Here is a 25973-nt window from a genome sequence, read left to right as displayed (position 1 = left end):
TGGTCTGCACTCTGGATCTCCCAGCAGACCACCACAGGCCCTAAACACAAAACAAGCCCTGAAATCCAAGCCCTCTCTATCTGCAGAGCCTCGCGGAGAGAAAACACAATGAAGTGCCAAACGGGTCAGAAGGACATGAGGAAACAGACACAGCACCAACTGTCCATACTGATTAAGATTTTCTGGGTCAAACTTTTTTTTGAACGTTTTTGAAGCATTTCCTGACATTTTTGTCAATTTTTTCCCCAACTTGTGCTTGTGCAACTTAGTGCTCATATTATGCTTTTTGGTTTTTCCCCTTTCCTTTATTGTGTTATATATCTTTTTTGTGCACGTTATAGGTTTACAGAGTGAAAAAGCCCAAAGTCCCCCCAAAGGGACTTACCATCTCCAACAGAAAACACTGTTCACAAACTGCTCCAAACAGCTCTATTGTAGTCCAGCCTTTACTTCAGAGACAAACGTGGTCAATTTGGAACACACGTTATAATGATCGCCTAGCTGCTAGCATGACACGCCCTCATACTCTGCTTCTGACTGGCTAGTAGTCCTTACCTAGTTACTGTCAGGGCACGCCCTCATACTCTGCTTCTGACTGGCTAGTAGTCCTTACCTAGCTACTGTCAGGGCACGCCCTCATACTCTGCTTCTGACTGACTAGTAGTCCTTACCTAGGTACTGTCAGGGCACGCCCTCATACTCTGCTTCTGACTGGCTAGTAGTCCTTACCTAGCTACTGAGCATGTGCGACTCCCAACAAAGATGGAACAGAAGTGAGAGCTAAAACAGAGAGCTCAACACACAGAGTGAAAAGAGGAGCTGCAGCAATGTGCAGTACAATATGGTGTTTTCTGAAAATTAAACCATGTAAACCTATTCTGGTACAACCTCTAAATACAATTATGAACCTGAAAATGAGCATAATATGAGCACTTTAAGCTTTTTTCAACATCATTTTCTTTTCAAATGCTATACAATTTAATACAACACCCAGATTCAATGAATGTAGTGAACTGATCATTTAATCTACTTATGTTGTAGGGAACCATCCACGACTATTTGGTTGAAAGAAAAATTTCTGATATAGAAACATTTGAAAATGGGTAAAATTTGACCCGAGGACAACAGGAGGGTGAAGCCAAGACCCCCCCTTCAATCTTCAAACAACATGATCCATCTTTTACAAATAACACAGCAGATTAAAAACCTTATGAGATGTCAAAAAAGCGTGTTTCATCTGAGATACGAGTCAAAACCAGATGTTTCCAACACTCTTTCACTTAACAAGATATTCAAGATGCATCGTCTAAAAACAAGTCCCTATATATCTCACTGAAATATGACTAGTTAGGTGATTATGTCTTATATTTAGTGTTATTAGATTTTTTGACTAGAAATAAATTCAAATACTAGGAATTATTGTGGGAATACCCCCTGCACCCCCCCCAAAATCTACGCCTAAATTGTGTTCAATGCATGCGAATGTCAATGTCATTCGTCGGCACGTGGTGTATAGAAAACAAGCGCCCCTCTCTCGCAGGGCTCAGGAACAGGAAGTCAGGAAATCTAAATCTCGGAGAAGAGAAAAGTTGCAATATAAGTTTATGAAAGATGAGCCGAATTTATCACAACACGTCTTTACAGAACAAACCAGTGCACAATGAGAAATTTGACCGCGTGTGGTGTCCATCTACGTATGAAAGGTAAAGTATTCAGAGGAGTTCTAGCTAGTTATAATATCTCAGTCTGATACATTGTTTTCCTTGTGATGTAGAGGCAACGCCAAACCCCACTGACACATCGGGACAGTTTACTTCCCCCGAGATTTAGAGCAGCTAAATCTAATTTACGCAATTCACACAAATCATTTGCTAAGAAGTAATTCGTGTTTGTATATTCGGCATTCAAAGAATCCCCTGGCAGCACTTTATCTTAATAAAAATGCTGTATTGGTGTAACGTTATACACTAGCCAACGCCCTCTATCATGTGTTTCAGTCAGAGACTGTATATTATTAGTTTAATATTAACAGTCTATGGTTTCAGTTGACGAAAATGTATACTAGGTGTACAACCACTTTATAGCTTAAAAGTTGAAAATGTGTTCAAATATGTTATAACGTTACTTATTCAGTCGCTCTTTAATTATTTTTTTTTTTTTTTACCTTGAATTTGACTTTGAGCAACTGCAACTAAACAATTAGTAAGTATTCTGATTCTGATATGAACGTTTTTTAAAGGAGTTTGGTTGTTAGGTCTTCATCAGCGGTGGATGAAGTATTCAGATCCTTTACTTAAGTAAAAGTACTAATACCACACTGTAAAAATACTCTGTTACAAGTAAAAGTTCTGCATTGAAAATGTTACCCCAGTAACAGTATGTAAGTTATAAGTATAATCAGGGAAATGTACTTAAACTATTAAAAGTAAAAGTACTCAATGCAGAACTTTCCTCCCGTTGTAGAAAGTGTAAAGGATCCAACCAGTTGTGTGTTTAATGGTCTCATCATCTCAGCTGACTAGTAGCCGTTATATTGTTGGCTAGTTTACTTTATAATAAAACATCAGATTTATAAACTACATGTGTTTAGTGTGCAGAATTCTTAATGTGTAAAGTAACTAGTAACTAAAGCTGTAACAGATGAATGTAGTGGAGTAAAAAGTAACTAGTAACTAAAGCTGGAACAGATGAATGTAGTGGAGTAACTAGTAACTAAAGCTGTAACAGATGAATGTAGTGGAGTAAAAAGTACAATATTTCTCTCTGAAATGTAGCGGAGTAGAAGTAGAAAGTGGCATGAAAAGAAAAGACTCAAAGTACAAGTTCCTCAACATTTGTACTTAAGTACAGTACTGGAGTAAATGTACTTAGTTACATTCCACCACTGGTCTCCATTATACACATCTGTTCTTGGGAGAACAGGAATTTGAAGGTGTTGCACGTAAGCTAGTTCTCCTATAAGCAACAGAATGCACAGACAAGTGGAAGTAGACTGATTTTAATATTTGATATTTTCCTTCCACACAGTGGCCAGGGGGTTCTTCTAGAAGGAAAGCTACTGGATGTTTCCAGACATGCCATCAGCGACGTCAACAATCAAAAGGTACTATAGCACCCACGACCCATCCACCTAAACCAGTGGTTTCCAAAGTGGTATTCGGGGACACCCAGGGGTCCTTGAGAGGGTTCCTGGGGGTCCGCAGCCAAAAGGGGAATCATGTATTTTCTCTATAATTCCACCCATAAGTAACACAATGACAGAATGTATGACTATTTTATAGGGCTGCACAAGTAATCACAATTTTATTGAAATCGCAATATGGACTACTGCAATATTTGTTAAAGGCAAAATATGTGTCAAACCATTCTGGATTAAGTATTGTGGTGCTGCAGAGACGTCCCGGCCTACAGATCCTATCCTAGATAGGATCGTCGCAGAAAATACACTATAATCATTTTTCATCATATTTATTTTTTTAATTTTAATATTTGTCAATGAAAATGAGAATGATAATACAATAATGATAATTTCCTCCAATATCGTGACTCATATCGCAATATCAGTCCAAATAATCGCAGTTAGATACATTTCCTCATATCGACCAGCCCTACTACTTTGGTCATGGGTTTTATACATTGTCTGTAATAAAACACCCTAAAAGCAAAAATCCTGCCAGATGAGACAAAATATTATTTATTGTGTCAGGTTAAGGCTATTGTTGGGAACCGACCCCAACATGCCAAAAACTGGGTACCTGTAAAAAAAATGATTTTGGTTCTGCTTATTGGTTCTTAAACAACTACACACTCTTTCTGGACACTATGATGCTGCGCAAAAGTGTATATGAATGAATGAATATGAGTTTTGTAAAGGTTTTTCAAAATATGTTTTTTCTTTTGTGAATTAAGCATGTGATCTGTTTTCACCCCGCACTCAAAGAATTGGGGCAATCAAGAATTGTTGAAATCCAAACAATACCCTAACCCTATTTAGGGGTCGTCAACGTGAACATTTTTGGGAACCACTTCCCCAAACCTTGTCTCTTCTTCTTCTCCCCATCTTTTACTAAAAGTATAAACATGTCTTTAGCTCCGGTTTATGTTTTAAAAGAAACATCTTCCTCCTTTGTTGTGTCATAAAGAACTTTCCCACAATCCTTATCAGTGTTAGCATTTTAGACTAAATTACAGACTAAACATAAACATTCATTCATATATTCATTCAGCCTTTATTTATCCTCGAGAGATCATTCTCAGTGTCACTGAGTCAAATTACAAAGACAAAAACAGAAAATACAATCATAAGAAACACAGACGGACAAAAACATAAACCAAAGCTCGGCATGGGCCGGTTATTGGTTTCAAGGTATACCGCGTTTTGAAACATTACATTTCAATCAGGAGCGACTTCGTTACAGATATGCAAATATTTATTGAAAATAAGCATAATATGAAAAGTACAGAGTCTTTGGGGATTAGACTCCATCATTAAAAATATTTAAAGGGGTATAGAATCCAAACATATTTCCCCCAGATGGAGCCCAGACACCTGTGATGGCGGAGAGGGAACCCGGAGATCGAACGAAGGAGCTGTCTGCCAGAAAGGGACTCAGGTTGCCGTGGTTGCCGATGCCCGGAGGTGGAAGGGGAGGAGGAGGGTTGCACGTTTGCCTGAAAAGACAGCTGATAGCAAGGAGAGAGACATTTAAAGCAGGATGTCATGCTGTGATTGGATCATGAATTTCGTGGCCAAATCTGATTGGTTTACTGAAGAGTAAATGCCTCTTAACCTCTAAATAGTTTTAGGGAGAGAAAGAGGTGATTGCCATAATATAGAAGTCTTCCTGAAAGAATTTGTGCTGAGCTTCATTACATTTAGTTTCATTTAGCTGACGCTTTTATCCAAAGCGACTTACAATTGCTACATATGTCAGAGGTTGCACACCTCTGGAGCAACTAGGGGTTAAGTGTACATTGGTTGGTTGATGTATCACAGTAGGAATTGAACCCAGGTCTCCCCCACCAAAGGAATGTGTCATATCCACTGCGCCATCACCACCCATCAACCACTAAAGAGTTTCCCCTCTGTTTTTTATGAGTCGTCAAGGACAGAAAGTGCAGTTTAGGACTCCCTCTCCCTGCTATTGTGCAGTGTGTTTAAAAATAAAATACATTGTGTTAAGGTCTGTAACGATTATTACATAATTGTCTAATCGCAATATATTTTAAGTAATCGCCGTTTCTTTGTGTAACCGCAATTAATTGCTAACAATAGCTAAGGTCCTAAGAGGTATGACTGTTGATGGGTTTGGTCAATCTAATGTTCATTTAAGAAAAAAATACATTGTTTTATGACGATAAAGAGGCGTAGTTTTCTTCATAGGCTGTTGTTGCATTATCTGGGTCACATAACTGTGATATAAACAAAAAATGTATCCTGGGATGTATTCAAAAGTTGTACTTACAAATACAGACATATTTTTAAGTTTGACTGACACAGACAATTATATTGTTAATCGCAATTATTTCTGTGACAAATAATTGTATAGTAAAATTTTGAATTGTTACAGCTTTTATTATGTTCAACGGAGGAAAAAAAAGCTGTAATTGCAATACCGGTGAATGAAACGGTGATATTTTTGCTGAAGGTAATCATACCGTTAGAATCCCCTACTCTTTGTTTCTGTCACCGGCAGGTCCGTTTCTATGTGCTGTACATCAAGCCCAGCCGCATCCATCAGAGGAAGTTCGATGCCAGTGGTACGGAGATGGAGCCAAACTTCAGCGACACCAAAAAGGTCAACACCGGCTTCCTCATGTCCTCCTACAGTGAGTAGACAACAACAAACACTTGTGTTCGTGTTTCATTTCCTCTCCAAACCTAATTCAGTTTGGAGTGTTTGGTCTTCCATGTTGTTGTAGTTTAAGATTCAATTATGAATCTGTGTGTGTGTGTGTGTGTGTGTGTGTGTGTGTGTTTGCTGAGCGAGGCTTGTTGTCGGGTCACAGTCCCCCTTGGCAGTGTGTGTGTGTTTGAGTCCCACCTTTATTTATATTTTCTCTCCACACATTTTTGAACTGTAGCTGCACCCTTAACTAATAGCAAGACTCATGTCTCTACAGGATTGTTCATGCCTTTGTTTTTAGCAGACTTGATTAGTGTAACAGTGTCTTTACAGGTCTCTGTAAATAATCAGTTGAGTACTGTTCTAGATGGATTCTGAATTAAACTAATATCTGTTTTCTGAACGAGCACGCTCATCAATGGTTTTGTTTTAAAGGAGGTAGTTAATTTACAACAAAAGCATATAGTGCTGGACTCGGTCCAGACCAACTAGAATATTTGGCGAGTCCAATGGCCGAGTCCGAGTCAAATACCGACGAGTCCGAGACAATAGAAAAACCTCTCGATTCCGGACTCAAGTACTACAGCCCTGCGAGAAACGATAAGAACCGGAAGTGAAAGGAAGAATTGGAATTGGACTCTTGTTATGATTTATGATTCAATACTATAAATAAAATAAATAAATACATTTTATTGAATCAGATATTGTTAAAATCCAAACGATGCCCAACCCTATTCATTAATATAAAATACTTGCACACTATACCTTTAAATCCTGATCATTGGCTTTGGTGCGCATGTTGTGTCCGTCCAGAGGTGGAAGCTAAAGGGGAGTCGGACTGTCTGTCTGAGGAGCAGCTGTCAGCGATGGTGAACAAAGCTGAGCTGCTGAAGATAACTGACCAGCACCGACCCAGCGGGACCTGGGCCTTCTGGTACCCAGAGTCAGAGATGGACACAACCGAGCTGGAAACGGGACAGGATATACGGCTGAAGACCCGAGGAAACAGTCCTTTTATATGTGAGTACGTATTCCCATATACTGTATATGGGCCAGAATCTGCCTCTGGGGAAGGGGGGGGGCATGTCATAGTGGGGGGTCTGGGTGTCCTCCCCCAGGGAAGTTTTGAGCGTCAGCATCAGCAACTTTCTGCATTTGGATACGCTTTAATGCACCAATTTATGGTGAAAATATTTTTATTTAGCTTAAGTGAAGAAAAAGAACACAGATGACAATTCAAAATATATCAAAAATATAATGGAAAGTATGTTGTTGCGTGTCATTGCACATTTTTAAGTGGGCATATGGAAATCCTGGAGCTTTCTTAGTGGGTATACTGCGTATCATGTAGACTACACCACTGGGCTGGGACGATATACTGTTGTCTTGATTCCATTCTTACCCGATACATGGGTGTCGATTGGGTTTGTGTTGGGATTTTCATTTCCTTCTTTTACAAAAACAAAAGTTGAATAATACACTTCTAGAGACTGTAGCTGTGATGGAAACCGTTCCCTCATCCACTCACTCACTATTCCCTACATAGTGTTTATGAAATAGGGAACTATATCAGGAAAGACCAAACCAGATGTCGGACACTCTCTGAAAACATCGTTGCGTCAGTAGATGAGCCGGTTATTTGTGTGACGGAGGCATCATGTAAACAAACCCAAACAAAAAGACTTCTAATACATCTCTGAAACAAACGGACCACTCAGGAGAATAGTAAAAGGTTGTTTATATGTTGCATGTTACATTTCCACTGTTTAGAAACCAAAGCTCGCTCCACTTTTCCTTTTTAGTTTTCGTCTGTCCTTCTTCTTCTTCTCCTCCGGGAAAACACGGCCACGTTGCATTGTGGTATACGGGAGTAAAATATAGCGTACGTCGTATGTACACTCAAATTAGCTGTACATTGTGGGTATTTTTATGGTGGACTTTGTAGTGAATGAAATTAACCGCAGATAATTTGAACACCACTACAACATGGCGAACACACTACATAGGGAACTATTTCTGTGATAGGGAACGGTTTCCAACACAGCTTATGTATCGTTAGACATATCTGAAAACTAATAGTTTTCTAAAAAGAATGCACATCATGTCATGTCAGTCAGTAGGACACTTATTTTTTTTGTGAAGAAGTACATAACATGGATTTTCTGCATTTGCTGCTTTCTGTCAGATGTGTCAGAATGATGTAGTCGCCATCAGCGGTACCCTATAAACAGAAAATATTAAGGAGAATAATTTGTTAGAAAATCAAACAAAACAAACGATTCTAGGGAAAAGAATCGATTTTAAAAACCGACAAAAAAAAAATCCCGATACATATTTTACAGGTTTTTGATTTTCCACCTCTAATTACCGTGCGTTTTTATGGCTTAGCTGCTTCCACATACAGTACTTTCTACTGAAAAGAGAAATGGTGCATGTGCATCCAGTATGCCCTTATTTCACATTCATCCTTAGGAGGAAAGAATACTTGACTGTGTGAAACCTGCTTAAGCCTCAGCTACCCATTTAAAGTCAGTCGTCTGAAGTGGATCTTTGTCAGGGGAAACAACTGCAGTACAAGGTTTGGGTCAGAGCTCTTTCATTTGTTTTCTGACTTCATAAGGCGGGCCTGTTTTTCAAAGCCAGAGGGTCCATTTTCATAACCCTCACATTAATCAAACTCATCCTAGTGTTGACCTCCATGGCAGTGGGGAGTGACTGTAATTAAATGTTTGTTTTTCCTGTCCTTTACAGTTTCACAAGTAACCTCAAGGGAAATGAACAGTGTTTGACCTTTTTCATATGCAGAAGAGTCATCCGGACCTTTGATATTCAACTGTTACTTTTGAGTGAAGTGGACAGTTCTGGTCTGCTCACAGCGTCTACGTTTACACATTTTTGGCCCAGATTCATATTGACTTTTCTGTTTTTGTTATGTATGTTTAGTTATATCTGTGCTGTATGTCTGTTTTTGGATGCTTAATAAACTCACTTTCTTCCTTTCTTTTGTGCTTCCAGTCTCCTTAGCCAAAGTGGACGGCGGCACGGTGACCAAGTGTAACTTTGCTGGTGATGAAAAGGCCGGGGCGTCGTGGACGGACAAGATCATGGACAACAAAGCAGACGCAGTCAGCACTCAGAAGCCTGGCCAAGGAGAGGGAGCAGAGGAGGATGAATGGGTGAGTGAGGACTAGGATTGGGCCTTGAGAACCGGTTCCAACTTGGAATCGCTTAAAAAGTTACGATTTACGTTTACCGTTGAGAACGTCTAGATCAAGCTTCTACCATTCAAGTCTATGATAGTTTCTCTACACAGTCTTGTACCTTTGCCTTTTTTGCCGTTTTCAAAATGTTTTTTTTGTGAATGATGAAATGAATTTTTTTTTTTTTTTCGCCGATTCGAATGTTTTATATTCACGATTCATCTCGTAGATGGTTGACTTGGTTCCAGGCTTAAAACTCTTTAAATAAACAGTTTTTGAAATTTCAATGGAACAATTGAACGGGGAAAATTACTTCCGGAACCAGAGCCGTTAAAGTGGGCGGTCACTGTTGGGCTCTATGGCCAACGGTAGCGTCGACCTGTTCACACAGACAGTTCACACAGGAGGCAGGTTTATTCCTAATAACATTATATATACTGTTGACTCTTGTCAGCCACAACCATGCTGTACTTCCTCCTACCCGCCCCACCTGAATCCAAATTTGCACTTCTCTTCCTAATAGTTCCTGTTTGGAGCCCGGATTGCAGTGTTTTTAAACCATTTTTACCTCTGCTTACTATCTTGCCATCACATCTTTTAACTAATTATGGATGCATGCACACTCCGTTCATGAACGTAAATATGAATCTGATATCTAAACAAAAATATTACACTTAGGGACTGTTCGTTATTTATTTAAGGGGCCACCGGAGGAGTTTTGGGACCTTTAGCCAAAAAAGACATGACCCTCCCCTCGCCAGTAAAAAAGATTTCTATGGCCCTCCAACACGATTTGGAAAAAAGGAATGACCCTCCCCAACAATTTATCGATACCTTCTGTACTGGTTTGCGCTTGGCAAAGATATACAGATTCCCATTGTTTTTTAACAGCCATGTCATACGTGACTAAACCTCTACATTCTCATCTGACACATCCCACTCCTCTGTTATGGTGGGGGGGCCATTTCAGGAGATTTACTCACTAACATTGTTGTGGAAACACAATAAGCATGGAAACTAAATGCACACTTCCTGCATTACTGCATTACTTCAAATACTAAGTTACTCCTCTAGTAAACTAGTATTCACATGAAATACAACAATAAAATATTGAGACCATTCAGCAAGGCACTCTGGGTAACATTCAACACACAAACTGGTTGCTATGGACTCGTCACTAGGCTTCCTCCACTTCGCCGTTTAAACAAAGTGGAATAAACGTATAAAAGTCCAAATCTACACAAAACCCGCAATCAATTAGTAAGCTGACATCAAATGTGGCATTTAGGAAACCTTTATTGCTACCTTGGCACGGTAAGATGTCCAGACTAGTGCAACAGTCATTTTCGTTTTTTGCGTCCTGCTGCTGCCATCGTCAGGAAATACTTTTTTTTACTAAAGCAGTATATGAAATCTGATGGATTACCTACCACCATTTAGTTGTTTTGTGTTATTTAAGATATTTATAAAATATCTGATCATGTCAGACGTAATTATTCCACTCATTTTTTTTAAACAATGCAATTATCCATTTCAGCCACCAGGGGGGCAGCTCCCCCTGCCCCACAGCAAACTCATGGGTCAGACCCATCTGGTAGCGAAGGAGGGCCGAGACTAAGAGCTACATGGAAAAATATGCACCAAACAAGCCACTTTGAAATGTTGCTGTTTCATGAATACAAAAGTCCCCTCAGCAAAAAATAAAAAGACACAACCCTCCCCTATTTTCCTCCGGTGGTCCATTCCATAAATATTGAACGGTCCCTAACAAATTCATTCATTTCATTTTTTTCAAAATATATCAGAGATTCCATCCGCGTACCACTAGAGGGAGCTTGCGTACTTGTACCCCAGTTTGAGAACCAGTGATGTATACAAAACATTAGAATTGGCCTCCATTCAGTTCATGAATTTGAATTTGAATTGAATTGACTCCTCCCCACAGGAAGTTGAATTGGAATTAGAATTGGAATGACAGGAAGTGGAATTAAATTAGGTGACTTTGGAAATGTAATTGCTTACTGTTATACCCATATAACCCATTATAAATGTGGTTTGGATTACTTTATCGATGCAAAGCAATTTCCTTTTAATTTCCTCATTGAATTACACATTTTACCTCAGTAATACAACTAAATACAATTACAGTCATTTTGCAATTGAATAACAATTTCATTAAATGTAACTAGTCACTCCTCAACCCTGCATACATTTTGTTCCAAAATATAGATAATGATTAAATTCTTGAAATAAATTACCCCCTCAGTGTTGTTTAATTAGTTGTGTTCCAATGTTATTTTCTTTTCAAAGTAATCAAATAACACCACCATGATCTTCATTCTGGTTTGGTTGGATTGTGTAACCGCTGGTTTCACAGTCCATCAAGATTTCCTGATGTTTCTTCTGTAGGAAAAAAGTCCCTCAGTGTAGATCACTCTATAAGAGAATAAATATTTCTAGTAATTCCACAATTGACAAGAATTGTTTTCTTCATTTATAATAAGTAATAAGTAAAAAGTGTGCTTGCATGCTTTTAAACACATATGCTATCCAGTGTTGGTGGTAACTCCTTACGAAGTAATGCCATAATATAATCACATTTGGCTGTAACTGAGTAATGTAACACATTAGTGTTACTGTTGTGTTGTGAGTTGAAGGTGTGTTTAAGACTTTTATGAACTATTTGCCAGGCTCTTGCTGTGTTGCGCTACAGTAATGTAATGAGTAGAGTAATGAGTTACTATCCATAGAGAATAACAGGTAAGCTAATGCATTATGGGGTTAGGGTTAGGGTAAACGTGAATAATGTGTATTACACGTTCTTGAGTAGTGACCCCAACACTGAGAATTGAATTGCAATTCTGCTTCCTTTAATTCAAATTTGAATTGTAATTCTACATCCTGTTTGTGACATCAATTCAAATTCAAGAATTTAATTGGAATTTAGGAGTCATTCTCAATTCTGAATGATACAAGATGGTAAAATAAATAGGTTGCTTTGCATTTTGACAGTTTTATAAGCCTCAACCTCTTTGTACTGTACATGTGACACTTGAATGGATTAGAGCTGCAAAGATTAAAGGTGCAGTAGGTAAGACTTCTAAAACTACCTTTCTGTCATATTTTCTGAAACTGACCCTATGTTCCAGTAGAACTACATGAAGCAGGTAATAAAAAAAAAAATCCAGCTCCTCTGGCTCCACCTACAGCCTGTAGTGAGATTTGCAAAAATCCACATCTCCCTGTTCAGATGCACCAATCAGGGTCAGGGGGGGTGTCTAACTGCGTGTCAATCACTGCTCATGCACGCGCATTCATTCTCCCTTGTGGGGGGAGGGGCTTAGGAGACCGTTTGGGCTTTAGCGGAAAGGGGGGGAGGTACTGAGAAGAAGAATGTTTTGGCTAAGTCCTGGATCTTCACAATCCTACCTACAGCACCTTTAATCGATTAGTTGTCAACTATTCAACTAATCACCAACTATTTAGGTAATAGTAAAAATTCTGATATCAACTTGTTAATTGTGAATATGTTGTGGTTTCTATACTTTTCTATGTTAGTAAATTGAATATTTTTAAGTTGTGAAAAAAACCCATTTGAGGACGTTATCTTGGGCTTTGGGAAACACTGATCCACATTTTTCACCATTTTCTGACATTTATAGACCAAACAACCAATGGATTAATCGAGAAAATACTCGAAAGATGAATCGACAATGAAAATAATGCTGTCTAGGAAGACTGGATGGAAGACTAGCTAACAGCCAAATCCCTCTTTGGCTCCATCTGTTCACAATATATTGAAAGCCGGTGATGTGTTTGACAAATACTTCTTCCCACTCTGTTTCTCTCTCAGGATGACTGAGGAAGCCGTCTCTCCCATCAGCCTGATGTCTTGGCTCTGTTCCAGTCTCCAGGGTGAACTGCTTCAGCTTGGATCCATTCCTGTGTCTCTGTCTTGGGACTCCCACATTTTACCGGGGTACTTAACCTCTTACATATGTTGCCTTGGGACTGGAAACCTGGCGTCACTTCTACAATATGGGACCAGACCCCTCCAGCTCCATGTGTGTATCTTAGCTGTGATGCACACTGTCTTTGAAACTTTACTCTTGTTTGCTTTGGATACGATCCCCAAATAACTGGAATTTAAGCTCTGGTTTTTTGACTCTTTCTGGGCTTATTCTTCTACTCTTTCCTATTTGTGTCCAAGTTTAATCCAGAGTTTCTGCATAGCCTGATATTAATGACCCAAATATCTGTAGTATCTCCAAAGAGCTGTGTTTCTCGTTTCACAGGCTCAGTACACCGCTTTAGTACCTGACAGTAGGGTTGGGAACCGAAAACCAAAACCAATCCAAATGCCAAGAAGTGTGTACTCGTAAAATAAAAATTAATTTCGGTTCAGCTTATCGGTTCCTCAACAACCACAAATGGTGCTCTTTCTGGACTGGACGACGCCGGGCTCTGCGATACATTTAGTTTTTTGGGGAAGTATGGGCAGCTGTGTGCGCCATGGACATGCTCGCTACACACACAGTCAAACGCATCATCATTCTTAAAGGTGCAGTAAGTGATTCTGCACAAAGATGGTTGAGATTTTCAGAAGCTCCGCCCCCCAGATTCACGGACCGATAACTACTGGACGGCACATTCAAATGCTGCCAACTAACAAATGTTCGTTTGCGTTTTAACTCGTATGGGGTTTATATTGACCGCCATTTCATGTATGAAGTTAACAAGCCTGCCTTTGTCTGTCTCCGTGTAGTCTCGCTTGCCAGTTCTATCTCCACAGCGCTGCGGATGAAGGTCTGGCTACACCGCACATCCAGTCCTGGATAAGAGAAAAAACCGCTCTGGTTTATTGGCATTTCTTTAAACCAATGACAAGTGTCTTGGACCGCAGTCGACGGTGGCTCTGCACAAGGGTTAATGGTGTGATGAATGGTTTGGTTCTTCAGTTCAGTCAAGAGACATGGTCATTGGCTGCTTTGTAAACAATAAACAGGCTAAAAAACAATCCTGTGCATTTAGTTATGTTTGCACAAAAAAAAAGTATCCAAACCTCTCATGTATTCCATTCATGACATGGACACAATTGTATCATTGTTATTCCATTGTTACTAAGTCAGTAAATATGACCTGTATTATTTTCAACCAGGTTGAACAAAAATGACATGTACTCCTATTTAACACAATAACAATGTTTTATTATTAAAAATAACTATTTGAACAACATACAAGAATAATTAGTTTCCTCGATTACAACATATTATACACATATAGACATGTTCCCTATAACGATAGAGGAAGTTTGGACTTGTGCAACTGGAAATTGGCAGCATCAAAACGCTGGTAAATGTCAAATCACTCTGCACTCTGAAGATTAATATAACCGTTTCAAACAGCAAAAAAGTTGACACAAAATTTGGATTGTAAAATAATTTTGATAAGATGAACCGAGATTTTGAAAAGTCAATCTGTTACAATTTGAATCACACATAAACATTTTCAAACAGACAACTACACTTTGAAGTTGACTGATGCTATATCAGCATCCTGTTTAAAAGTAGTTCCAACAGTGGAGTAAAAATACTACTTATAACTACAGTTACTTTGACTGTTGGCTTTGAATATACGGTAAATCATGTCTATATGTAAACACTGGTGTCTTTACTTTGGTATGTACCAGTTTTATGTGCTGCACAGTCACGGTTCAGTTTGGTCAATTATTTTCTGGGAAACTGAATGTATTAAAGGGTAACTACCGTTTTTTAAAAATGTTTTTGTGTCTAAGTGACTGATGGGAACAACAATCTGACATTGGTCCAGTATTAAGCGAGATCACTGCGAAACAAGCTACAATGTAAGTTAATAGGACAATTGTGCAGCTTGTATTTACCTTTTAAAACCTCTTTCAGACCTTTCTGTTTAACCAGAAACAGATCTGAGGTCGCTAGCACTAAATCCACAAGACTCAATTTAAAAAAGCAATACTTTCAATGTGTATAGAGCCAACATATTTTCACATGTAAATCAGTAAATGATGTTTATTTCAACCAAAACTAGAGTTGTGATGGTTGGAAAAGTGGAAAGTCGACAAAAAATGGCTTTTCATAGTTTTATTTTGTTTCTGTCGGCTTTGAATGAAGTGTATTTTACGATCCTAAAATGACTGTTTATTTACATGGAGTCTGGTGGCTTTAGCAAACGTAATTTTGCAGATGTTTTTATGTTTAAAAGAAGGACCTTACTCTTTAACAGAAAGGTCGACCTCCTTAGAAATCCTTTCTATAATGTTGTCAGTATTCAATATTAATCTGAGCCTGTCAGCGACAAAACGAGCACTTTTGTGAAGGTAAATACAAGCTGGACAGTTGTCCTATTAACTCACATTGTAGCTTGTTTCTCTGACTGCCGACAGCAGTGATCTCTCTTAATACTGGACCAATGTCAAAGATTGTTGTTCCCATCAGACACAAAAACATAGGAACATAGAGTCCAGGTTGAAAAAACAGTAGTTACCGTTTAATTCATGATAATGGTAAAAGTGAGATTCAGTATTGATCGGTTGTTGTTTTCGAAGTAGATTTAGTGAAGAAGGAAATCTGAAGATTGTTCAGCGGCTGGCACTGTGAGGCACTAAAACACAGGTGTCAAACTCAAGGCCCGTGGGCCAAATCCGGCCCCTTGCAAACTTTGAACAGGCCCGCTTATCAATTTAGGTTCACAATAAATTTTGGCCTGCCTAGTTGTGCTCCAAACCAAAAACTGAACAGCTGTTTTTTAAACTGTAATTATGCCACATTCAAAGCAGAATTTGGCAGATTTGCCGACTTTGAGACTCAGAAATTCCCCCAGAAGCAGAGTTTCCATATTCAGACTGTGTGGTATCACACTTTTAATAATGTCATTGTTTTCTATAATTTCTCATAAATTCTATGATGGCTGAGGAACTTTTTGGGGGGCTTTATGTGGACCAAACTGTAAGTGAGAAGACTATAGGAGACAATAAGAAGGTGAAAAATATTTGACTTTTTTGATTAAATAAAAACATGTTAATAAACTACACGTCTGGCTCTCGATGTGATTCTCATTTTCCAGTGTGGCCCTTAGTGAAGTTGAGTTAAACACCCCTGTTTTAAAACAATCAAAGATCATGTTTTTCCACCCTACTCAGCTGTTTCTCTTTCAAACCACTCGAGTATAGTATCTTTGTTCTCCCTGACCCACTGGATGTTGACTTGGGTTTGCTCGATGGCCTGGTACACCTCGTTGGCAGCAGGACCCAGATAATACTCCGTCTTAAAACGCTCCAGCTATACATACACACACACACACACACACACACACACACACACACACACACACACACACAGACAGATCACACAGCTATGTTAGTTTTTTAAGCCAAGGAACCCTTTTCTGAGCAAGACTGATCACGGACTGCATATATTGTATGAAATCAAGTTGCATATCAAACTGGGCCTACAATAATGTGTGGGTGGCTTAAAGCCTTTACACATACCTTTTTAGTGCATAGAAGAACATCCATGTGTCCTTAGGATTAGGTATCTGTGGATGGCTACCTAGTGACTTCCTATAGGCCAGTAAGCCTATCAGCAATGGGCTTTTTGACAAATTTATATTTGCTAATAATATGTTGGATTCAGGTTGAGACATTTTCATTTTTGAAAAAAACTTGTGTGTGTGCTTGTGTGTGTGTGAGAAAAAAACTGGCGGCCTGACCTCGTAATTATGAGATGTTTTTTCTTGTAATTACGAGATCCAGATCTCCACAAGATATAGCAAGTCCTAATTATGAGATATGGTCTCCATTGTTTTTTTCTCTCTGGTGAATGCAATGCATTTGTGTACATTGCAGAAAAAGTACACTGTAAAAAAAAAAGCTGGGGTGCCAAAAAAACTGGAAAATAACTCAAGCTAAAAAAAAAGCTCTTTTCTGTAGTTAAAAATACAGTTTGTAGCTTTACTGAAATCTTGTTTTTTCCCATTTTTCAAGTAAAGTACAAGTACCTCCAGTTTGTACTTAACTACAGTAATTGAGTAAATGTACTATGTTACATTCCACCACTGCATATAACCAGCCTTGTCCGATAGATAAGAAATTTGGGGTTTGGGCTCAGAGGTAAAACTAACTTGCTGTCACCCATATAACTCAACATGACAGAGACAGCTCTGATAACATATCAGGGTGTATCTAGTTACTCAGTGGATATAATTATAATTACTGGTGGTGACTGGAAAGGGGAGTTTCCTCTTGAAGTCATTGCACGCAGGTATTATTATATAGACATAATAAAACATCAATAAATTACCTCATCCAGTTCAAACTGTGTCGAGAACCTGCTGGTCACAGCATTGATCAGCATGTCTCCATCCCTGGCAGCAGAGACACAAAGTATTACAAACAGTTTTTAAGTATAGTGCAATGCAGGTTATCGCCACAAAACCTTCTGGGATGGGAGAAAAACTTACTTAGAACTTTTAAGCAACACACATTCAAGTTGAGTTCTCTGTTTTCCTATTTAACTTTTGGACCGATAACTCTACCAAGAATTCAGTACCGGTACCTGTTTTTGGTAGCCTACTTTCTCTCTAGTAACATTTTTATTTCAGTTGGAAAAATAAGTCCAAACCTATTTATCTTTTTAGGGAGGGAGATCAACTACGGCCCGTTACACCACTACTGTATATTTAACTTCACTAACGGTTTGTTGATCAGTATAAAAATGTATTTAAAAATAGAAAACGTTAGACTTCATAAGGTTTTGTATTCATAAGCAGAGGTATATGGGCTGGGCCCGGTTTGGCTTGTCGTTCTTAGTTGTCTTGGGGGGGGCGCTATGCGACAGACAGACCCACGGTGCTTCTGCAAAATAGCCTTGGGAAGGAACATGTGGACGTTCAAAAGTAGTTTTAGTTTTAGTTTGAGGACGTCATCTTGGGCTTTGGGGAACACTGATCCACATTTTTAACCATTTTCTGACATTTTATAGAGCAAATAACTAATCCATTAATGGAGAAAATGGTAATCGACAATTAAAATAATCAGTAGTTGCAGCCCTGGTATGAATAGTATGATTAAAAGAGAATTTAGAATCCCTGCTGATTACTTGATTTAGATCAATCTCAGGTATCACTGTGTGCTCATGAAATGAAACCCTGTCTGCTATGTATAAAGTATTTACACTTCCTGGTAACAGCACAAACATTGGGGACTTTATGAAGGCGAGTTAATGATAAGCACTGATTAAATAACAAGACCTTTGTACTTGATGACACTGTGCAAGATTTATATAAGCCAATGTTTATTGTAGTGTATTATTTTATGGCAGTATGTGTTTATTCCAGTGTGTTACTGGACCACAGACCACTAAGTTCAGTGTCAAGAGACCTCTGTAAGCTAGGCCAGGCTCTCAGATCTCAGATCTGGGACAAGGCAGCGAGCAGAAGCATATCCATGAAGCAAACACTAACAACAACAGTCTTTTTAAACGGGCAGTTCATGGCCTCAGAGCAGGTCATGAGACAGAGCTGTAGACCAAGAAACACATCAGGAAGACGATACTGTGCTAGGGTTAGACTAGTCTCGCATTGCCAGACCTTCCTCCACAGCGCTGTGGAGGAGGGTCTGCCTAGTCCACACAGTGTTCCTGGATGGGAGAAAAACGTGCTCTGGTTTATTGGCATTTCTTTAAACCAATCACAATCGTCTTGGGCAGCGCTAAGCACCAGACGGAGCCACGGCACCTCTGCAGAATAGCCTCGGGAAGGAACTTGTTTTGGTGGAACATGTGTACGTAGGGAGGCGACCTTTGGAATTAAAATTACTCTATATGAAAAATGTGTGTGACTTTTAGCTTGTTGATGAGTTCTGTTACCAAGTGACCAAAAGAAAAAGATTGATGGAGCTTTAAAATTGAGTACACCATAAAAAGAACTTTCTAGCTTAGAGTTCTCACGCTCTAACTGCTGTGTTAGGTCGGCTCCTCCACCCTGACAAGCCTATGTTCTGGGGTAAACCATGAATACTTGTAATTTTCTTGTAAATCTGTCGGAGAAAAAATGGCTACATTTAAACTTTGGCATCATCGCTTCCTTTTCAAGTCTATATTGGTAAAAACCAACTGCACTATCTTGAATACTTGTTCATGACTCAGAAATATGAACCAATTTAAGAGGCAGAAGTAGACATAGTCCAAAAAGCAACCTACTGCTGACTGACGTAGTCCCAGTGTGCCCTGATAAAGTTCCAGGCCAGCGCATGCCCCGCAGGGTTCCAGGCTATGTTAGAAATAATGGAGCCGACATCCATCAGGCGTATCTTGTCAGGGTCCAAAGTGTACTCCAGGTATCTGTAAGATAAGCAAGGTACTGACTAGCTCTTCACTCAATAAAAACTGCGTGCTTGGGATTCACATCACAGGTGTGTCCATAATGAAAGAAGCTTCACCTGTTGAGCAGCCAGGTCTTCTTGGTGCAAGACAGAGCTACACGGAGCTGCTCTTTCTCGGAGGTGTCGCTGGAGCTCTGATACTTCGCCCAGGCAAAGTCCCACTCTTTCTTCCCACCAGCAGCCACAGCTTGGCAGTAGATTACAGACCGCAGGTTGGGGTGGATGCTGAATTACACACACACAAACATACTTGCACAGTTAGTTTCCCTACATCAGGCCTGTCTCATTTTCAAAATGTATTCTTGGGCAACAAGGGTGCCTCGCCATCCCAATCCTGTATTTTGATAAAATACTTTGCACTTTGCAGATACTTTGTTCATTATTTTTTACAGTCTATGGAATAAACACACTTCCATGCATGTAATTGCATGTATGTGATGAGCAGTTTACACATCTAATGAAGAGTCAATGCCTCTACTTTAAAGTTGCACCTGGATCCCAAAAGGCTAGAAAGTTAGGTGTAGAGGTACTGGAGTTTTGTTTTGGCAAATACTTTCTCAGTAAGTAGTAATATTAATCATGTTCTGTGATTTAGGATTAGAGGGCATGTTAGCATAAACATCCTGCCAAGTGTAGCTTTAAAGATTCATTCATTCATTCAACCTTTAATCAAACTCAAGAGATCATTGAGGAGCGGCCCTCATTCACAATGACATTGAGTAAAAGTAAAGACAACAGCAAACAAATAAATAAAATGTGATGAATAAATTAGGATGATACAGATACAAAAGAAAGATAAGATAAGAACCACAAGGCAGAGTGGTAACAACAGCCACCAACCAATAACACAAAAAGTGATTAAATGACACCTACCTTCACCAAATCATTGCTGGAGAGTAAAGTGACAGAATATAATAAAAACTTTTACAGTCAGACCATTTATTTTTTTTAAACATAGATTCGTGCAAGATTAGGATAATTTCAGAAGGTATGAAGTAGAAAGGTGATGCAATTAAAAAAACTTATTCAGTAGTGTCCATACAGGTTAGTGTTGTTGCTGTTCATCCAGTCAGCAAACATCTTTGTTGCCATCTCTAAGCATTCTGGGAGTTCATTGGAACATGCCACCTCTACGGCGAGTATCTGGCTGTGCCTTGGAAGGAAACACAATTTAATTTATATACATACACATAGTATCATATATTATTATAAGTGTACAGATATTGAACAGGGTTTCTGCAGGTTTCAACAAGTCAAATTTAAGACTTTTAAAGACTTTTGAAGACATTTTTAAGACCATTATGAATGACATTTTAAGACCTATTTCACAACATTAAAGTACAACGAAATGCAGAGTCACAAAAGTATGTGCAAAGTTAATGAAATTATTTAAACTCAATAAAAGTGACATGGAGTAATAATGATCTGTACATACAGTATACAGCGAATTATATTAGGACTATTGAAAGGACGAACTACACCACGGAATAAAACGAACATTTCATTGAGCATTAGAGGTAGCATTACATGGACGAAGGAAAATGTAAGACCCGTTTAAAATGATTTAAGACCTAGAGCACAATACTTGAGCGAATTTAAGACTTTTTATGACCCTGCAGAAACCCTGTTAAATGATGTTAAATATCATGTGTTTCGAAGAACACAGAGATTGAAAAGATTTGATTTGATTATTTCTCCAACCTTAAAGAGGCTGTAAAAAAAAAAAAACGCAGGCTGTGCTTGCCTCCACACGGCTCTCACAGACCGTTCCCCAATACGTGAAATACCTACGTTTTTTCACGGCCACATGCACTAACATGCACAACTATTTTTTTCTGTATGTGTGTTTATTTCATATTAATGTTTAATATGTTTGTTTGTTTGTTTATGTATGCATCATTAACCATTGCAAACCACATAAGTGTACTTATTGGTGTTTCTGATTCTGAGTGTGACTTCATTCTCTGCTCAGGACACCATCACTCCACTATAACTTTACATAGCAAATATTTGTTTGTTGCTACAGTAATGTTGTGAGTGTCAATCACAGCCCCTTTAAGAATGAAATATAGCATCATTCATTGCTTAATGAATTTGGGTACACTTTACTTGAAGGTATCTACATAAGAGTGACATGACACTGTCATGAATGTGTCATAAACATTATAAACAAGTCATAAACGTTTATGACATAACGCTTCTTTTGGTAAGTGTCATTTGGTTTTTGTCATGACAAGTTATGGTTATGGTTAGGGTTAGTGTTCATGTGTCATGACAGTGTCATGTGTTCATGGCTGTGTCATGTCACTCTTATGTAGATACCTTCAAGTAAAGTGTTACCATGAATTCTTTATTTTTTTTGTTTTTGCTGTATGGGGCCATACGTGGAAGAAATATTAGTAGTAGTGGAGAAGAAGTATAAAGTTACATAAAAATAGAAATACTCAAGTAAAGTACAAGTAACTGAATATTGTAATTAACTACAGTACTTGAGTAATAGTACTGCGTGGGGGCAGCTTAACACAGCACTGATAAAATTTTAGCAACCAGTTGTCTATTTACACATCGGGCAGAAACGGAGCAACATTGGCATTAATTTGCATGTCATGTTTGTGTCCAGCTGATAAATGTAAGTCCAACATAACTGATGATGTATAAGCTGACAATGCAAACTCACACACCTGTGCATTGGCACTCTTAGACTCGACTGTGAATTTGTAGAACTGTAAAATGCAAACGCGGAAATCTGTTGAATGATTAACTGAGGGTAGAAAAACTGGTCTTTCCTTACTGTGAGGCGTGATCCTTTGGGATTGTTGACTTGTCTGTGTAATTCCTGAGAGAGTTGTACAGGCCCTTAACCTGTTCACGGAGGTATGCCTACAGGAAGAGACAGCTTTACATCAGAGTTACGGGAACACACGCAGCAATATGACTTTTTTACAGCACATCTGCATATTGTTCTGATAAGGGACATGAACACCCACAGGCAAGCACATTTAGTCTGTTAAATCTAGCTTCTCCATCCAATACTGCTCAATTAAGTTAGTGATGTAAAAAAAAAGCAAGATTCATTCAGAATTTTGAATTAAAAAGTAAAAAAAAAAAAAAAAAGGATGTTTTAATGACACATGCCTGCATGGGTCCATACACCTCGGAGCGATCGAACATGACAACAAAGTACTCAAGGTTCCTGACTGTTAATTGCCAGGGAAGGAAGTCCAGCTCTTTGTAAAGGAATCGTGTTGAATTCAGAGCCAGAGTCACTTCGACAAGTTTAGCCCTGGAGAAAACAGAGATTAGATTTGGTAAAATAAGGGAGACAAATGAGCCACCAGCATGACCTAAATTGATGTCATGTTTTAAACATTCTTGTGTCATCACAACACACTTCACCTACAGAAAAATTGATTCGTAGCAGTCTGGATCAACTGAATCCAAGTCATTACCTTGCCATGAAAAATGCATTATCAATAAGCTGCCCTCTGTTCATCGGTGGGAAGCGCTAAAAGACAAGAGCAAAATGAAAGATAGGTGACATTTACTTTTTCAAAAATACCAAATATAAAGATATCTACAACTGTACTTAGTCAGTCTACTAACAGCAAAATCAGCATTAGAGCAAGCAATGAAGACTTGGAGTTCCAGAGGGAAAATGCTGATTAAACAAAAAGAAAAGAATCTGTTGATTATTACATTGAAGTTTGTGTTTTCAAAGTCAGATGTTAACCCATCAATTTAAATTATCATTATATTATATTATTATAATAAAGTCCCTACCCTTCCCTTACAGCCTGAAAGGTATGAGTACCTTAACATTTCTTTGAGTTTAAGTTATGTCCCTGTATTAGCACTTTCTACGAGGTCTGTCTGAAGCTGCCATATAATCCAATTGTCAAATGGCTTTTTAGTTGTACTGAACGCAATTGCTCAATGGATGGCAATGACTGTCAGTCAGTTTATTCCAGACGGTTTTTAATGGATTGCCATGAAATTTTGTCGACATTCATGTTCTCCAGAGGATGACTCATAGTGACTGTATTGACTTCATAAAATTAAATGCAGAATGTTAACTCCAGGCCTCCCAAACAGTGTGCTAACTTCCACAGTTTTTTATTCTGGATACCCGCTGAAAACTTGCAAGGAAATCTCCAGATTCTGTTTAGGTCTGATAATGACCTTTGACTTGCTGGTTGATGGAAAGTCAGGGGATCTACAAAGTCAGGAGAATGTATCCTCTGGGAACCATTGCCTGTACAAAATATCACAGCAATCCATCCAACAGGCAAGACATCTCAGTCTGGACCAAAGTGGTGGACCGACCAGTTCAACGACATTGCCATCCCTGGACATATTCATATTTATATATTCATATTTCAACTGATGTTAATGACGTGGTTAATACAAGTACCACATTCAGTACACCCATTGTGGAATAGGTGTATCTGACAGAACATAGCACTGTTCATTTTAATCAAGTAAAAAAACAGACAAACAGGGAAGTGTGGTAACATCAAACAATTTTCTATCTGGCAGTCCAAATTTAGGATAAATGAGCCAAGATTTTATTTAATTTGCCAATCTCCAAGAACTCCACTGCTAAGCCTTTAGGGGAAACCTGTTGTCATTTACTTTCAGGTGAAAAGCAGCTTATAAAATGTAATTCCTTATTCAGTCAAATCAACTATATCTAGATGGAGGTTGTTTCTGCTCAGTTCTGTGATTTGGTAAGTCATTATTTTGTCCAGTGCTCACATGCGGGTCTATCTCCAGCTGAGTCAGGAGGCGGTCCCAGTTCTCTGGGTTGTAATTGACTCTGTAGTATCCAGTACAGTTGATGTTTGCCAGGATCCATTCCCCATTCTTGGAAAGGAATTCGTCTTTCTTTACTGTTCAAAAGGCAAATAGCATTCATAATCAATGGCACAGTATGAATACAAATGAAAAACTAGTATGGAGAAAAGGTAATCTTGTGTATATGGTCATCTGTTCTCTGCTCTGTCTCATCCATTTTCTATGGAGTCAGATCAGTATCATAACAAATGGATGCACACAGAAGGATTCACAAATGTATTTCAGGATTTATATATAAATGACTTGCTACACAAAAATACTTTTTATGCACACAAAAATATTTATCATTTCATTATCCATTCTGGGGCCTCTTTTGTTTAACATTAACATGCTTCCACTTTACCAGATTAATAAAACTAACACAATAAGTTACCAAAATTATGACACACACATTTACATAACCATATCACCAAGGGACTGTGGTCCAATCCAAACAAAGTATATTGAGCAAATCAAAGATTGGATTTGCCAGAGCTTGTGCTCTGACTTTCTGACAAAACTGAAAGAGTTGTTTTTGGAGCCAAAGTGGAATGATTAAAAGCCTGGGTTAGTTTAAATGGACTCAGAAATCATGACCCCCTAATGTACTTCCATACATACATACATACATACATACATACATACATACATACATACATACATAGTATATATGATTGCTACAGATAACTCCCTGTTGAAGCGAAATCAAAAGAGGTCTCAAAACATCCACACACAAATGCAGTGAAGTTTACACATGAAAATTGCAAATACATTTAAATACGAATATATGTGGATTTTTTTATTACATCTATGTAAAACAAAACATATTTGTGTGTGCATCGGAAATACATTTGTGAATCCTTCTGTGTGCATTCATTCATTATGATACTAATCTGACCCCGTCATTTTCAACTGACTTGTAGGCTACCCAATCAAAGACCATCACATAGCTGCCTTAAGATGTCCATAGTGTTTCTATTTAGTCCTCAGTGAGCCTGATGAAACAGATAAGATCTAAATCGATGGTTCTTTGACCAATATGAAAACCAAGCTGTTAATAAATTTGAGTTTTATGAGAAACAAGGTGTTTATTCCAAAGCTCTATGTTGTACATTCTGTTACCTGGGGCGCTGGATTCCAACCAGACAAGAGAAGATTTAGAAGTATTTGACATGACTTTGATCGGGACGTACCACCAAAGACTAAACAGACAGAAAAAAAGACAAAAAACAATAATAAGTACTAGTTATGATAGGGCTAGAACGTTCATGATCCAGGAAATGATAATTCAGCTTGAATGAAGAGTCTAAATAACAATCTAAAAATCTGTATCTGTAAATAAACCACAAAATATAATCTCGTGTAATAATAATAACAGGTTACTGTAAATGCTTGTGCAACTCACAACGGCAGTGTTATGGAGCACAGAGTTACAAGACATTGTTTCAAAACACTTCACATGCCAAAGTATAATCTACTGTAATCAGTTGCAGTAATTTCATGCAGGCCTGGTAGGGAAATACTCACTTAATAAGTTGACATTGATGCAACAACTTACTGAATTTTGCAAACTAAAACAGACCCATGAACCTGTCTTTAATTATTTGGTAACTATTTTCAGAGGGAGTTAGACATTGTGGTTATCCCGATGAAGTCACTGGCGACAGATTTGTGATC

General features: G+C 38.5%; 2 protein-coding genes across 2 annotated transcripts in view; one reads left to right on the top strand and one right to left on the bottom strand.

The window, feature by feature from the left end:
- Positions 1 to 959: 959 nt before the first annotated feature.
- arpin (actin related protein 2/3 complex inhibitor) lies at positions 960 to 16114 on the top strand. Its single transcript, XM_078257972.1, has 6 exons — positions 960 to 1703; positions 3028 to 3103; positions 5697 to 5829; positions 6660 to 6866; positions 8862 to 9022; positions 12900 to 16114. Exons 1-6 carry the CDS (start codon positions 1612 to 1614, stop codon positions 12906 to 12908), a joined length of 678 nt encoding a protein of 225 aa, XP_078114098.1. The 5' UTR covers positions 960 to 1611; the 3' UTR covers positions 12909 to 16114.
- The window catches only part of anpeplb (alanyl (membrane) aminopeptidase-like b), a 27156-nt gene continuing 14723 nt past the window's right edge, over positions 13541 to 25973 (bottom strand). The window contains exons 11-20 of the mRNA XM_078257973.1: positions 25419 to 25498; positions 24219 to 24352; positions 22913 to 22968; positions 22599 to 22746; positions 22255 to 22343; positions 20506 to 20616; positions 19521 to 19688; positions 19282 to 19422; positions 17383 to 17446; positions 13541 to 16362 (exon numbers count right to left, since the gene is read on the bottom strand). Coding sequence (XP_078114099.1) covers positions 16216 to 16362; positions 17383 to 17446; positions 19282 to 19422; positions 19521 to 19688; positions 20506 to 20616; positions 22255 to 22343; positions 22599 to 22746; positions 22913 to 22968; positions 24219 to 24352; positions 25419 to 25498 — 1138 coding nt within the window. The 3' untranslated portion in view covers positions 13541 to 16215. The remainder of the gene's footprint in view (positions 16363 to 17382; positions 17447 to 19281; positions 19423 to 19520; positions 19689 to 20505; positions 20617 to 22254; positions 22344 to 22598; positions 22747 to 22912; positions 22969 to 24218; positions 24353 to 25418; positions 25499 to 25973) is intronic.

The sequence above is a fragment of the Sander vitreus genome, chromosome 8, assembly GCF_031162955.1.
Source record: "Sander vitreus isolate 19-12246 chromosome 8, sanVit1, whole genome shotgun sequence".
NCBI lineage: Eukaryota > Metazoa > Chordata > Actinopteri > Perciformes > Percidae > Sander > Sander vitreus.
The sequence above is the reverse complement of the archived record's forward strand: the minus strand, read 5'-3'. Positions and strand labels throughout refer to the sequence as shown.